The sequence below is a fragment of the Ptychodera flava genome, unplaced genomic scaffold, assembly GCF_041260155.1.
Source record: "Ptychodera flava strain L36383 unplaced genomic scaffold, AS_Pfla_20210202 Scaffold_109__1_contigs__length_247351_pilon, whole genome shotgun sequence".
Classification (NCBI taxonomy): Eukaryota; Metazoa; Hemichordata; class Enteropneusta; family Ptychoderidae; genus Ptychodera; species Ptychodera flava.
This window is the reverse complement of record NW_027248291.1, coordinates 135,783-152,176: the sequence shown is the minus strand read 5'-3', so window position 1 is coordinate 152,176 and position 16,394 is coordinate 135,783. Positions and strand designations below refer to the sequence as shown.

The window sequence follows — 16,394 nt, the reverse complement described above, 5'->3', positions numbered from 1 at the left end:
TGCATTTTACTACATAATACATGTATTGAAAACTATAGTTCAAGTACTTTATTAACACATATCATCCCATGGTAGGGATGAAAAGGATTACAACAATTCAGAAAAGAAAACAAAATAACAGTGTCTCAGAAATCTCGCTGAAAATACGAGGAAAGAGTCTTTTGAAATGATCAGGTGTACCGTGCATCAAAGTTACCAGGAATTTTCCACAATTCACAAAAGATAATTGACTTTTGCCATTTCACTTTTCCCCAACTTGGTAAGAAAGATGGAAAGACTGTAAACATAATGTTAAATAATTTGCTGAGGGCGCTGTCTAAATTATGATCTGGTTTCACACCATCGTGCTTGATAAATGAGGTCAACTCATGACATCACAGGTCATGAAATCAGTTTTACCTAAGCTCCATGTCTTCACATTGAAAACTTCACTGGTGCCCGTGCTGATACAGTGGAGAGGAAAGCTGTACTACAAGGATCTTTTTCCAAATCAAATTCAAACTTGCATGTTCTGGGTATCCCACTACACACATGATTTAGAGGGATCAAGTCGGAGTGTATCTAACCACTGCAATACATTGCCAACCATACGTGCATGTCAGGTGTACAGCCATGGCGTCTGCAGCGTCGTTGACACACAGCAGATTTGTCGGTGGCAGGCTGGCATTCGGTTGGCTGCATTATGACGTCTCTTCTGGAATATCTGTTGATGAATTTACCACCGCTAACAGACCATCACAAATTCACAGGTAAGTCCATGCATAGAGGTAATATACAATTTGTTTTCACCTTGAGCAAATACCATATTAAACCTTTGAACACCAAAAGTCAATCTTTGTTGCCTGTATGAAATATACCCCAGTCATTTCTTTTTTCCAGATGTTTACAAATATTTTGATAAATAAATGTAGCCAATGATATTTGATGCTCATCTTGTCCAAAATTATTGTAAAATTTACAGAAAAATTCGTGGAAATTGGTAAAATTTTGCGTAAAATTTTGCATAAAATTTATGGTGGGTAGAATAACAGCACTCAAAGGGTCAACTTGTTGGTCCAATTATTCTAGATGGCTATTGTAACATGTGTTGAAATGTTTTACACCTTGAAACTCTGCGATGTTAAAGAAAGGTAAATTTTGATAACTTGATTGTCACATGGTATCATATTAATGGTCTTGCTATGTACAAGCTAGACCCTCCAACAACCAATAGAATGAAATTCTCTTGATTTTGTGCAGTAGGTCTGAACTCAATTTAACTTTTCTTTCTCTAATTATCAAAGTCAATGAGATTCTACAGTCTTTCAGCTTTGATGTGACAAATTTACAAATAAAATGGCACTTCAATTTTGATAGGTACTAAAATAGTAGCTGCTGATTTCCAGTGCACGTATATAAATTTCACTTAAAACTCTCAGTGCTTGCTTGACTTTAAAAAAATATAGAATCTTACAAATGAAGTCAACATCAAATGAACAAATTTAAATAAAGAGTACATTTGATCTAAAGTTGATGAATAGTTAGTTTATCAAAAATTCCATTATCGCCCAGTCTCTTTCCCTTCCCTCTCTCTCTCCCTCCCTCTCTCTCTCTCTCTCTCTCCTCTCTCTCTCTCTCTCTCTCTCTGAGAAGATCATGCAATTGTTCATTGGTACACATCAGATCTTTACCCAATGCTCTAGAATTTCATTGTGCATAATGCTGTCTAGTGCTGTACTGCTTGTTCTGCGCTTCATTTGATATTTCCTCTTAGAGAGATTAATCTCTTTCCAAACTTCAATTTCCATATTAAGTCATGTACATTGTCTTTATCAAGTTCACAGGCAATTCAGTGGATTACTGTTGCAAATCCTTACAAAGTTGGAAATGAAAGTGAAGCTGATAGGGAGGGATTGCTTGAGGCTTGGATGGAGTTACAGAGTTCCGGAGAAGTGATAAACTCCGCCAAAGTATCCGCTCTGGCAGCTCAATACAGCTATACAGTTGGAAAATGGATGCTCTTCCCATCGCCTGCCAAGGTTGATGACCTCTGGTGTAAGGTCGCCAAGGCAACTCATGAAGGGAATCTTGGGATATCGGCCAAAGTGAGTCCTGACAACGGCGACGGTAAACACCACTTGATCTGTGTTTACACACAGGATTATCTCGATCAGTCTGACGTAAATGCAGTACTAGAGAGACTCCGAGGTCTCGGAGTCAACGGTACCATCAATTATAAACCAGACGTCTATACAACCCTTGGTATCTATGCCAAGAATCCATGGAACATCAAGGCATCAGTATACACATCTAAGCAATAAACTCATGATATGAGGATTGGGACAATATGGCAGTGCTTTAGTTTACACATCCAAGCAATAAATCCATCATTTCAGGATTATTTGGGATGATGGTTGTCACTCTTTGCAATATTTTCATTGTTTTAGTTCTGCAAAGCATATACCGTAATTTTCCCTAAAGCATTAGCAATACAAGTATTAAAACTGTCAACACTCTCCAGTGGTCCTAACTTAACTAAGGAAAGAGGTTATCAGAATTGTACCTTTGCGACTTTCTGAGGTGCACAATAAGATCTAGATGCATCATGTCAACATAACTGCAACATTTTAATTTTACGATGCACATTATGGCAAACCTCATGTTTTAACTTTTGTCAATCGCCAACGTACCTTGGACACAGTGTTCATGCACATCTGGGGTATGGGTCCCATACGACCTTTGAGTGCTCTTCTGATGACTCCCCTCAGTTTGATTTTTAATAGTATATTGACACATAACTTATATTACAATGATATGCAGATAAGAATGGACAGTGAAATTGATCTAAATGTTGCAACACTTGTGTAATTGGTTTGTAAAGTTGTTCCAAAACTTGCCTCAGAAGTTGCACTGACTTGTTATAACTCATCGTCATAAACCACGCGCCTCTTTACGGCAGCAGCTTAGCGCTACCCGTTAAGAGGCGTAGGTCAGCGGAGCGGAAATTATTGCTCTGGCTGGTGAGAATGGTTATGACTGGGGTGAAAATCAAAGAGCTTTTATGGACCCATAATAAACACACACCAGGGAGTACACTTTGCAGTGCACTTCACATACACAGACTCATATTAAATTCCTTATATACCGCTGTTTTGAGTTACATTGTATCACAGCAAAGTCAGAGTCTAGTTGTCATTAGATTTCTTGTTGCCTTTGCATTGTATGAAGTTCTTTTGCAAAAAAAAATCATGATCTACAGGAAAAGAGGTGTGCTATGCCAGAAGTAGTAAGTGAGAAAGTTGTCGAAATGTACGAGGAGAGAAAGTCGGAAAATCTTTACCCTACACACATACACACTAATCCGTTCCTACTTTATTGCTTTATCTCAACAATTACAGCAGAGGCCGCCTGTGAAACAACACTATCATCCGTCTGTAGTTTGCCGCAACTCAGCTAAAATTACCAATCCTGTAGTAAATTTTGAAACAACTTTACAAACCAATTACACAAGAGTGATAACATTTAGATCAATTTCACTGCCCATTCTTATCTGCATACGACAATAACAAATTGAACACTACAAAATCATTGACAACACAAATTTATGTCGAACTCATTACATTGTAGTTTTGATGCTCCACATATGCCTATGTGTTTCATCTCGGCTATTTGTGCGAATATTACATCTATATATACCTCTATATGTTTCTATACACAACTGGTATGTGTGTGCACATATGTTTGAAAGTTGGTCATTTGTGTCATATTTATATCGGTATATCAGGAGGTGACATCATGCCCCCATTATACAAATTACTGATGAATATTCATGGAGTATTTTTTCTGTAAGTGCATATTAAATGGTATCCCGTAGCCACAACACAAGGAAAAGGGATGGGGTCGTTATCAGTGCCATGGTCTTGACATATTGCTGGTGAATGGAACCGTGATGCTGATTGACATGACACCCACCCCCTGATATGTAAAAGATTTCATTCACATGTTATCATACAAAGCATTTATGATTGGCAATGTAGCTGTACCAGAATTATTTTGCATTTTGCATTTCACCAAATAAAAATTCATCCACTCCTCTGAGAGATGTTTTGAAATTCTGTTATTAAAGGGACAAAGTCGGCCATTTTTCATGAATTTTGTGTGATGCAAGATACTTCTTATAATGACATGTTGAAAGATACTGAATAAATGGGTGACCACGCTTATATTTGACCCCGGTTTTATTCATATTAAATGAAACCATCGCGAAATGAATTTTTCGTGATGGTTTCATGTATCATGGCCGACTTTGTCCCTTTAACCCTCTGAGGCCTAAACCCCTGTATACCTAGGTGTTGGTAAGGTAGCAGACAGCCAAGCCTGACAGGGTTAAGCCACACTCTCTTTGAACATGTCACAAGGTCACTCCTTGGTAATAGCCTTGTTCACGGTTACAGGTTTGTTACTAAATATAGCTGTACGCGCGCGACATCGGACACGCAGCTTGAAATGCGGACAAATTTTATCAATGTTGCATGCGTGGCTGTTTTTGCAGCTTGTACTCTGAGTCGTGAATATGTTTTTTAGTATTCACTGTTACACTAGCAGTCGCCCACTGAGATGTATTTTCGTCGTTCTTGCATGCGTAATTTTCAAAAGCGTAATCTAAAAATGTGGACAAATATTTATTTTTGCATATTAATGAGAGAACAGTGACGTAAACTGTGAACGGCCCTATTGAGATGGTTGATTACATTCAGTCACTTATATGCATATTTGTGGCAGCCATATTTGAGCTCCAACCCAAAAATTGTTGAACAATTGCTAAAATCAAAGCTGTGCATTCATTTCCAATGTTTTAGATATGTCCTATGGTAACACATTAAGAAACAATTTTGAATAAGTTGATTTGATTTCTATTTATCTGAAAGAAAATGCAAAAAGATACAGCTAATGGGGCTACAGTTTATTAAAAGTCGTCATACACTACACACACAGCACCATGGATTAACCATGACTTCAGTAGTACTTCCATGGATTGACACAACACTCTAAACATGTTGCAAATCTCTAAATTTACCAAATGTCTCTCTTAGGTTGTGAGGCAATTCACCTTTGATCACTACAGTTTGCCACGATGTGATTGGTGGATTGCGAGATTCATGCAAATAGGAAGTGCCAGGATCAAATCTCTCACTGCAAAATTTTGGTTTCATCCATCTGTGTTCTATTGCGAAGTAGAACCTCATGCAAAGAAAATGAACAGGTTAAACATTGTCTCTGTATCAACACACAATATCACTACATAATTTTGCTGCACTGTGATTGACAAGTTTATTAAGTCTTTTCTGATACACCAACAAAAAAGATCATGATATCAATATCCATAAGAAATTTTGATTTCCTAAAAAATAAACAGTGAACTGTACTGGTAGATAGGGAGATTAAAACCTTTGAAAAACCGTGTGATGTAAATTCAAGCAGTTGACAGAAATAAGAACTGCAATTACTGTTAAATTGCATATGTTCCATTGTACCTTTCCATCGGTCCAATAGACTAAACCCGGAATTCAAATCGACCACGGTACAACAAAACCATTTGCACTGATGCACATAGAAATGCATGTAACTTTTCGTGTTTGCACACATGTGTTTGTATGCACGTGATCGCCTTGGTGTACTGAGTGTGTAATTACTTCAAGTCTTTTTTATTCCGGAGTAGAACCATTACATGATATACTGGTAAACGGGCAAATTTGACCTTTGTATGACACAGACACGTGAAATGAAAACAACTGGAGTATTCTTTGTTTTCAATTAAATCTGAGAAAGAGAAAGAGAAACATACCATTTGAAAGATGAGTCAATGGACAGTTTGGATTGTTGTAGTTTGTGCCTCACAAATGACTAAAAGCTTTTGCTCAAACTTTCCTCCAGCAAACTTTCAACCATTATCTTTCACCATGCAAATTTTGGTACTTAGAACCCAATATTTTTGGTACTAGAGAAAAAAAGTACCCAATATATACCGATATTGAACTTCAAGAGGTCTGCCAACCCTGGGTTATTTATCTCTGTGGGTAGAATAAAATTCCAGATTTTCACAAACTAAGCTGGCAAAAAAACTTAAAGTACTCCATAAGCTTCAAAATGAGAAGTGGTAGGCCAAAAGAATATTGTAAAAATTTGAGTCTGAATATCTGTCCCCGAGGTACATTCTACCATAAAACGATGATTATTGTAAATGTTTGGAGACTCAACAGTCAATTTGACATATTTGCATTGCTTGTAGAGAGTACTGAGAGAAGAGGACAAAAAATTCTGTTTAAAACGACTGAAGAAAATAAATCATTATATATCACTTATCAGCAAATCTCGGGTAAAACTTATCATTCCATAGTGTTGCAAGCTATGTATAGTTTGGCAAAATCAACTTTTCAATTGATTTCAACTCCGTGTTTTATATCTCAAAAATTATGCATGGTGGCAATCATCAAAATAAAGTGGTTTTCTCAACAAAGAGGTTTATCATGGATGTGAAGGAATTTAATCGTATAGACTGAGTTTCGAAATCCGTAACTGTCATTTGAGGAGGTAGGGACCATACGACAACGCCGCCAGACGTTGCATGTTTTGGAAGATTTTAGGTTACATATCTGTTGATAGTTGATAGTTCATCTAATCAGTTTTCACCAATTTTTCGTGCTTAGCTTTGAATTCCTCATACTGCCGATCTGTTCCGAAGATTTTGTCCCACCAGATGAAGGTAGGAGCATAGTTACCATGGAAATTCATGTGATGGAAGTCATGGAAACGAGCCCCTGTCGAAAGAACAGACATATGGGTTTGGAATTATTTGGGATTGACCATAGTACTTGGGAACTGGGTTTATATTGAATAAGTACATGCAATTATTTTGTTGCATGCCAATTTTGTCTACATGTTTGGAAGTTGTTTAAGGCTCAGACTGAAAGATCAATTGGTTGGGGGTGCTCTACACCACCAGTAGAGAGCACCCTCAAGAGATGGCTCTTTCAGTCTATTCTACGGCTCTGAGCAGTCACACTTTCTGAAGTTTCAAGTCCTGTGATTGGTTGGTTGTGATAGCAGGGTGGCATAAACAGTTTCATATAGCTTATTGATTATAAGTAAAAATCTCCCACCAAGATCCACTATCAAATGTGGTGCTATTAAAGATCATGTTTGACATGAAAGATTTCCCATTGGTAAGATTTGAATTGTCGTAAACTTTCAAGCCGACAGAATGCAATTTTCAAAGCATACTGTTCAAGGAGCTGATCACATATCAAGAAGACTATACAATGCACTCTTATTAATCCCTGGCTCTTACATCAGTGGATGAGTGGAGTGTTCTTTTAATTGTTCTCCACTGAATATATTATCAACCGAATAAATTTCCTGTTTGATAAATCTGATAATTTTTTTTTTCTTAAAAGAGGAGTTATGCTTTATGAATTTTGCCGTTGGTACATGTGGACATAGAGATACATGTGGTAACAGGCGTACGTGGTATGTTACTTGCTCAAGCTTTGAGATCTGCAGGCCACCTGCTGAAGTGTATTTCTTCAAATTTAATATGATGTTATGATACTAACTAGCGCACACACTTCAGGCAAGTCTTGTTTAATTAATTTCAGCCAACATCAACTTCGCATCGGTAAAGGTTTTTATATCCACTGGGGTGTAACCAAACTGACAATATGCATTCATTCTTTGATAAAGCACAACTTACCGGCGTAGAATGGTAACAGATGTAGTGGATTGTAAGGCAGATCATAACCAGTATGCACATCAACGGTTTCCAGGAGACGGAACAGCAGCCACGCCCACAAGAACGCAAAATGGTTTATACACAGGAACAGACCAATGAAAAAGCCAAATCCCAGGACTATAAATGCGAAAATAAAAGAACATAATGATCGTTGCATCTCACATACTTGGATGGCATGGACATGTTATAATTTATGTAAATCGATATTTTGACATTCAATCACACAATATATTGTACAATTTGAATCATTGTACATATTTTAAAACAAAGAGAATGAGAGAGAGATTTCACCAAAATTTCATCAAGTTTTCTCTGCTTCATAAGTTTTATTGGCACTGTCAAAGTACTAAAAGACTTTGTGTTATTGTGACAAATTATATCTTATCACATAAACTCCTACCAACAATGACAATGGCAGTGCAGCGTGTGAAATTATCACAAACTAATTAAGTTTTCCTTCTTCCTCTGTCTTCACCATTTGTACTTGAACTGAAGGTTTTTTATGTTAATTTCAGGCAGAAATGACCCCTGGCACATTTCTCTCTAATTGGTTGGCTATCAGCAGTTGAGCTGATAGTCTGCCCCTTAGATATGTAAGCATGTAGGCCCTCAACCATTAAACCATGCCAAGCAGCGTAGATTTTGCCAGCTTGTTGTCCATCAGAAGTTGAAATGACCATATCATGCATGTCAGATGTCCATCTATTGAAATGTAGATAGTGGAGGTGGTTTTGTCAACACTGAAGATTGATTATAATCCACACTGGTCATGCATGCACTAAGATGATTGTTTGGTCGGCGAAGGAATGTTTCAGGGTCCAACACACAACTGGATACAATAGGCTCAAACCATCACGACCCATCCTTGTGTCCTTTGCCCAAGATTTTATCTCAAATGAATGTGCCGCCATTGTTTGATTAATCTGTCGCTAGAGATCAGCTGCTGATTTCGTCTATCAGTTCAGAATTAGGGTTACTCAACAAATTGTCCTTCAATGAGATTGCCAAACAATATATGGACCAAAACAAAATAAACACAATGGTGTTGCAAACACTGAATTTTATCTGCAATTAAGGCTTAATTTTTTGTAGAAATATCAAGAGTAGTGTGATTTTAATTTCAAAGTAAATCAAAATAGGACAAAAATATTTATAAGCAAGACATTGGATATGTAACATTTTGTCACTTATCATTAAATATTGGTTCATAGGTAGAATGTTCAAAATTTTTCCAGGGTCATTCCCCTAATTTTTGCTGTTATATCGGTGGAAGTTATGGAATATTATCCTTACTACCATAAACTAATGGAACAGAAACAACTTTGTTGTTTCTTCCGATCGCAGAGTGTTGACTCTTTGAGTGCTGTAATTTTTTCCCACCAAAATTTTAGTTCAACATTTTACCAATTTTTATGAATTTTTCAGTAATCTTTTGATAATTTTGAATCAAATGGACATCACATTTCATTGGCTACAGTTTGTTATCAAAATTCTGACAAAAACTTTGACAAAAATTCACTGAGGTGCATTTTTAAAAGCGACGCGAAAATTGACTTGGCATTCAAAGGTTAAAAGCCATACTGACAATTTCAACTGATAGACTTTGTCCAGTCTCTTTGCTGTTGACTAAAATCTCTGCAAGCCATTTAACACTCACCAACAGTTTCAACGGGATGAGCATATTCCGCAACCATGCCAAATGGGGCCTGAAAATGAAACACACACACTGGTGAAATATTTATTTTAATTATTGTTACACTGTTTATGTTGAACAGTCACAGATCACAGATTCCGGGCAACATGATTCAACATAATCCCTTATAGACTGCTATTATATCAACGAGTGTCATTTAAAATGGAAATAATATTAAAGCCCTAATAGCTGTGAATGTGTTATAAACGGATCTTAAAATATCCTGAGTTTTCCAAGAGTTTTCTTTGAATAAGACCCATTACAGACTGAAAAAGTGTATAGCACTGTCGTAAGTGCAGACAATGGCATGTAAATTTAACAGTTTTAACATCATTTTGATTTCCCGCCATTTTCAAAAACCTAATCATGTGACAGAGACACTAAAGATTACGACAACAAAATGTCGGCCATCATGTGTGCATTTGAGTCTATGGCATCATGAAGCACCTAAATGTTTCTTGGATGATCATGTGTACGGTATGTGCACAAAATACTTCATTTTCTGTGCTTTTATGTCCTTCAGTTAGCACATTTACACCAACCAACTTTGGTTTGAAAACAAAATCATGAAAACAATGCATAAAATTCGCAGCTTTTGTGCCTTTACGAAAAACCGTTGATATACTAAGGATGCCAAGACAATCTCCCTAGCTGTGTGAAAAATATTGTGAACTCATGATGTCACAACCTACCTGGAAGGTATGATGTATCTTGTGTACATGTTTGTAGATTCTTTTGTGATGGAGAAGACGATGTACAAAGTAATGCCAAGTGTCTTCAATCACGGCGCACACAAACACTCTCCATGCTATGTCGTACCTTTAACAAGTAAAAACAGACAATCTATGTCATGGGATGGTGTTTACTGTGTCCGTTTCTGTTGCTACATATGTGTGATGTAGGTTTCAGTTGCGACAGCCATGATATCATCACCAGTGGTTCAATGATCGAGCTACGTTGTTACAATTTTTTTCTGACTGCAACCCCTCCACACGCTGCAGACTTTGCACTCGCACTTGTATGCTCACTATCACACATCGCACACAAACTTTATCGAAGCAATTGTACACCACTTAATTGGGTGAAAGAGCCTCGGGGACAATTCTGTCCACAAGCAGAGCTATCAGCCCAGGAGGGTGGAGTGACAGCAATGATATCATCACCATTATTGGAGTGACTGCTATGACATCATAACCATTTAGTGGGGTGACAGCAATGATGTCATCACCATAAGTGGAGTGACTGCTATGACATCATAACCTTTTAGTTGGGTGACAGCAATGGCATCGTCACTATTATTGGATTGACATTGATGACATCATCACCATTAATGGATTGACAGTGATGACATCATCACCATTATGGATTGACAGTGATGACATCATCACCATTATTGGATTGACAGTGATGACATCATCACCATTAATGGATTGACAGTGATGACATCATCACCATTATTGGATTGACAATGATGACATCATCACCATTAATGGATTGACAGTGATGACATCATCACCATTATTAGAGTGAAAGTTATACTATCGAGCAGCATGACTAATGACATCATAAATTATACAGAATTTACAGAGCATGGGATGACCCCTGTGCTCTATACACGTTGGTTCATCGGCAAATAGTAACTTTACTCACCATGGGGGCATACTGTCCCAGTCGTAAGGAATTCCAAACATCTCTGTGAAAAAATAAATTCCGAATATCGAAGGTGCTTGAAAGAGAAAGTGGTTAACCATCAATAACTTGAAACACTTCCACTGGTTTTCAAAGGATTCGGGTTTATCCTGCAATAAAAATAAAGAGAAAGGTTACTGAACATCGAAACTTGCCCCAGTTTCTCACTTTCACCGGTTGTCTGTGTCATTATCACATCTATTGTAGTAATAATATAGTATAATGTAGCTCCATATCACTGTACGAGTTGTTGTAGCCAATAGTTAATGACCTTCTGCATATGCATTTATAAAGACATCGCACACACTGATGTTAGATTTGGTGAGAAATTCCTTGGACGTGTAGATCAACACTTTCAGAGGGGGTCTAAACTACACAAGATCTTCAATAGAAATACAAATTTACCCTTTGAGCGCTGTAATATTTCCACCAAAATTTAGAGCAACATTTTACCAGTTTTTATGAATTTTTTTGTAATCATTTTGATAATTTTTGACCAAACGGACATCACATTTCATTGGCTACAGTTTTTCATCAAAATTTTGGCAAAAATCTGAAAAAAATGTGACGGGGTTACATTTTATAAAGGTGACAAAAATTGACTTTGGCGCTCAAAGGGTTAAAGTGAGCTGCGGTTGCATGGAGAATATGGCCTGTATGATCAAATCACATGGTGAGAGGGATTTGCTAGGTAGACCAGCTGTTTGTTATTGCTGGGATATAAAGTCTTCGCGTCCGTTGAAAGGTGACTGTCAAGGCAGGAGTGTCGTTTACAAAGCCAAGTCAAGTCTCAACAGGTGGCAAAAAGGAAAAGGTTCACAACTTCACTTTATGAGACACAGTTGCCTATCACATGCAATGGTTCCGTAACAAAAAGTATAAGAACACTACAGAACTGTAAAAGTTGATTTGGTCTCTAACATCTATGTCTCTCTCCCTCTCTCTCTCTCTCTCTCTCTCTCTCTCTCTCTCTCTCTCTCTGACCTGATTGTGACTTGTGAACAGGGAAAAGCTAGTCCACGCAAAGATGTGATATGTTGTTTTCTGGAGACCATGCAAACCCCACGCTACATTATATATATATATATATATATATATATATATATATATATATATATATATATATATATATATATATATATATATATATATATATATATATATATATATATATATATATATATATATATATATATATATATATATATATCCGATATATATATATATATATATATATATATAATATATATATATATATATATATATATATATATATATATATATATATATATATATATATATATATCACACACACCCACCGGGGTGTGTGTGTGTGTGTGTGTGTGTGTGTGTGTGTGTGTGTGTGTGTGTGTGTGTGTGTGTGTATATATATATTATATATATATATATATATATATATATATATCGGTATATATATATATCGGGTATATATATATATATATATATATATATATATATATATATATATATATATATATATATATATATATATATATAATATATATTATATATATATATATATATATATATATATATATCACATACAGACACACATAAGGGAAGATTTGTGTTGGCATGTATTAAACTCAACCTAGTCTAAGTTAAATATTTAAAAATAAATTCTATGTAAATTGACATCTTGCTGCAGTTATTTAATTTAGGGTAAATTATAAAGTTACATACCTGTTGTATTTTGTACTTCTGCAGGCTGGGATAAACTGACACACAAATGCTGGCAGACAGATACCAAAGTACAACACCTGAAATTGAACCAAAAAGAATACAGAATGATGTCAAAGAAAAAACTAAGAGTGTGCAAATACAAATATGGCAAAATTTTGGATGAAGCTGTTGAGAAAATGTTTAGTAAACTAGTCACATTTTGAAAACAGAAAACGTGAAGTGATGTTTAGTGGGTGTATGCCTAACATTGCAATATATACATGTGCCCTGAACTGAACCAGTGCAAAAAGTTCTCCACTATATACCAGTAAAGTCCTACTGTTGCAGCATCATCAATTGCAGTAGAATTCACATCTGGTGAACTGCAACTCTCACAATTTTATCTCCATGCAATTCTCACCAAATTCAACTTCAATGCAACTCTCACCAACTTCCATGCATTGAGCATCACAAACAAAATACTATTTTTGGATTTCGGCGCTATATAAACTTTACTGATTATTTGATTGAATTAATATGAAAACTTTGGTAGGGTGCTCCATCTGGAGTGTTTGCTACAACTGACCTTAAAAACAGAAAAAAGCACAACACTTCAATTTTTTTTTCTGGATGAAATTAGAAATTATAAATTTGAGATTTAGGAAAAGAGGCTAAATCAGGATACGTTTCTTTTAAATTGCCAAAAAAAAACTGGGGTCACTTAGAGTGTTGGGTGTATTCGGTTACTCAGAACATTCATATTTACGGTAGTTTGTCTAATGGCCAATTCTTTCATCTGTATCAAAATTACAATGTTTATTTAAATCACTTATCTCGTTACTTCTCTCCCTCCCACTTTTTTTATCTGTATCCAAATTATTATTTACATCAATTATATTATTACTTTTCTCTCTCTCTCTCTCTCTCTCTCTCTCTCTCTCTCTCTCTCTCTCAAGTACGGACCCCTGTCAAACATGATGAATTTGAGAAACCCCCTTAACTCAGAAATTTTGACTGACACCCCCCCAAACTTAGAAATGTTAAATACCCTGCTAGATTATTATGGCAGGGATTTAGAAAATTTTGGTAACAGGTGGCATGAATAAAAGTACAGGTGGTTACAAGTAGTGTCTGAGCAAATTAAGTTTGTGCAAAAAGTCCTGATTTTTTAGTAGAACTAAATTTTCAAAGCTGGCAAATTTTCTGCCAAATTTTAGCTGACAGTCGGTTGTTTTTGCTGGCTGCTGGCTATTTTCTACATCCCTGCATGGGTTTTCTCATGATGGTTGAAAAAGGTGACACCAACAAAATGAAATTCAAAGTGACAACAAAATACAGATGTAAAAGCTCATGCTATAATCAGTATCCAACCATGTAGTATTGTTTATTATGTCATACCAGAATATTGATGGCGCAAATGCAGCGATCTGATTGGTCGAGACGTGAAAAGAAGCAATGGTATATTGGTGATATACCATGGCTGGCACACACGGGAGCTCTCGGCTTAAGCCAAAGTCCGTTTTGACGCTCCTCGCCAGAATTTCAATATACTGTTATGATATCAGCTTTGACCAGTTCACTTCATGCACGAGCGATAGCGAGTGCATATATGTCATGAACTGGTGAAAATCCCATGGTATACCGTCGCTGGGTGTGCTTATTGCTTAATTTGGAAGGGTATTATCGCAGGGTTTTCACTTTGATATCTGTCTGGGCAGAATTTGAAAGTCCAGAGGGGAGAACGCGCAACAGGCTGAGAGGGAAAGTGTGAGTGGGACTTTTGAGAAATTGATGTGTGCACTGGTGCAGTCTGACGCAATCTCAGAGGTGTTTTTAATTTGCTTTTTTACCAAGTAAAACTGATAGAACACCCTAAAGGGAAAAGCACGCGAGACGAGGGTGCCCCCCCCCCCCTGCATTGAAAATTTTGATAAACTGGTGTGCAATTGTGCAATCTGAGAGGTATTTTGAAATTTCTTCACACCAAAAATTAGTAACCTTCTTTCCACATTTTGAGCAACCCTCCTTATCGTTTTCAATATTTTGAGTGACCCCCTCACATTCCTCCAATCCCCGGCAGTAAAAAATGACTGCTCTCTTAGGCTCTATATTTCCAGACAGCTGTTGTCTGATACAATTACAACTCTAATGACTAAAATATTTTATTTGCATTTTCACTAGACGAGTTTTATTCTGAAAACTTCATGGGGGGGGGGGGGGGGTTCCTACACCAGGGACTATGTAAAGTTTTATGACCATGCCGATGCATGCGGAGGGTAAACTGGCCCTGCTGTATGGATTGTATGGAAAAGAATTGGGGGGTGAAAATAGCAATTGGAATAGCCACCCATACATGACGTCATCACATCAGGTGACACAGGGAGATCAAAGAGTAACCAAAACATTGCATAGTCTCCGGGGATATTATACGTCCAAAAAATCATAAACAATGAAAGAGGTGACTATAATCGTTGTGCACGCCTACATTTTTGCACACGCGAATATTAATGACTCTGAATTTGACAATTAGCAGACAGTTACGAAATACTGGATGACCTAAAAAATATGAACCCAGTCTTTGCGAGCCAGCAATCTCTTTTTCTGACCAGATTATTGCAAAAAAAATATCAACCGCAACGTACTGACTTGTAGATTTGGCGACTTTCATGAGGTAAAACTTACCAAGTCTAACCGAAAACAGTATTTTGTCGAAATCTTTAGTCGTCATCGATCGTTGACTAATGATCTACAAAAATGCAACGTCAGAGTCGCTCCAGCTTCTATGGTTAAGTTTGATCTGACGTCAGAACTAGGCATAAGAACTTGAAGGCCTCGTTTTTTATCATAAAAAAAAACAAGACAATACACCAAGAGCGCTGTTCACAATAACTGTGTCACCGTGCGGGGTCATTTGTATTGATGAACCGACCGTGTTTTGATATCAAACACGGTCCCTCTGTCACGGACCGATGTTGCAACTGTGTGAAACCATGGTGAAACATACCTCGTGATAGATGAACGATATCCATGATGCGATGTCAAATTTGCTGTAGTTATCCGTCATACTCGTCCAGTAATATTCCATGGTTGGCCTAAATGGATTGTCAGGCAAATATTCCAGATACTCGGTGGCCAGACGGACAGTGGTTACGATAGTGGCGTTTTCGGCCATGTTGACGCTTCGAAGGACCTATAATAGTTACACTGCTAAACACAATCCTATATACACCTCTACCCTAAGCAGCGAGCCCGTGCAGCTTATTACCGATTATCCAGCAGGGAGGGAGGCGACAGACGCCGCACCAGCTGATTACCGCTATGCTGTCCATGCAGATCTCGTCCGGGTCCTGGCCCGTTTTCCCCGTTAGAGGGCGTGGGCGAAAACGTGAAAACGGGTCACGGATCATGACCTAGCAAGGCAAAATCAACATCAAAAATTACTGCCCCCCTAAAATGTCAAGTCTGCCTCATATAAATGTTGATGAATGAGACAGAAAGCGCTCCCTTCAATGAACATGTAGATGCGCCTTCATTTGCAGATTAAACCAACAGAACTTCACC

At 37.1% G+C, this 16,394-nt stretch overlaps 1 protein-coding gene and 1 pseudogene across 1 annotated transcript; one reads left to right on the top strand and one right to left on the bottom strand.

Annotated features, from left to right (window-relative positions):
• The first annotated feature begins 373 nt into the window (after positions 1–373).
• Positions 374–4,077, top strand: LOC139126627 (UPF0696 protein C11orf68-like). Its single transcript, XM_070692682.1, has 2 exons — positions 374–749; positions 1,817–4,077. Exons 1-2 carry the CDS (start codon positions 613–615, stop codon positions 2,298–2,300), a joined length of 621 nt encoding a protein of 206 aa, XP_070548783.1. The 5' UTR covers positions 374–612; the 3' UTR covers positions 2,301–4,077.
• A 1,208-nt stretch (positions 4,078–5,285) lies between these two features.
• LOC139126626 (methylsterol monooxygenase 1-like) lies at positions 5,286–16,113 on the bottom strand (annotated as a pseudogene).
• Between the last annotated feature and the right edge of the window lie 281 nt (positions 16,114–16,394).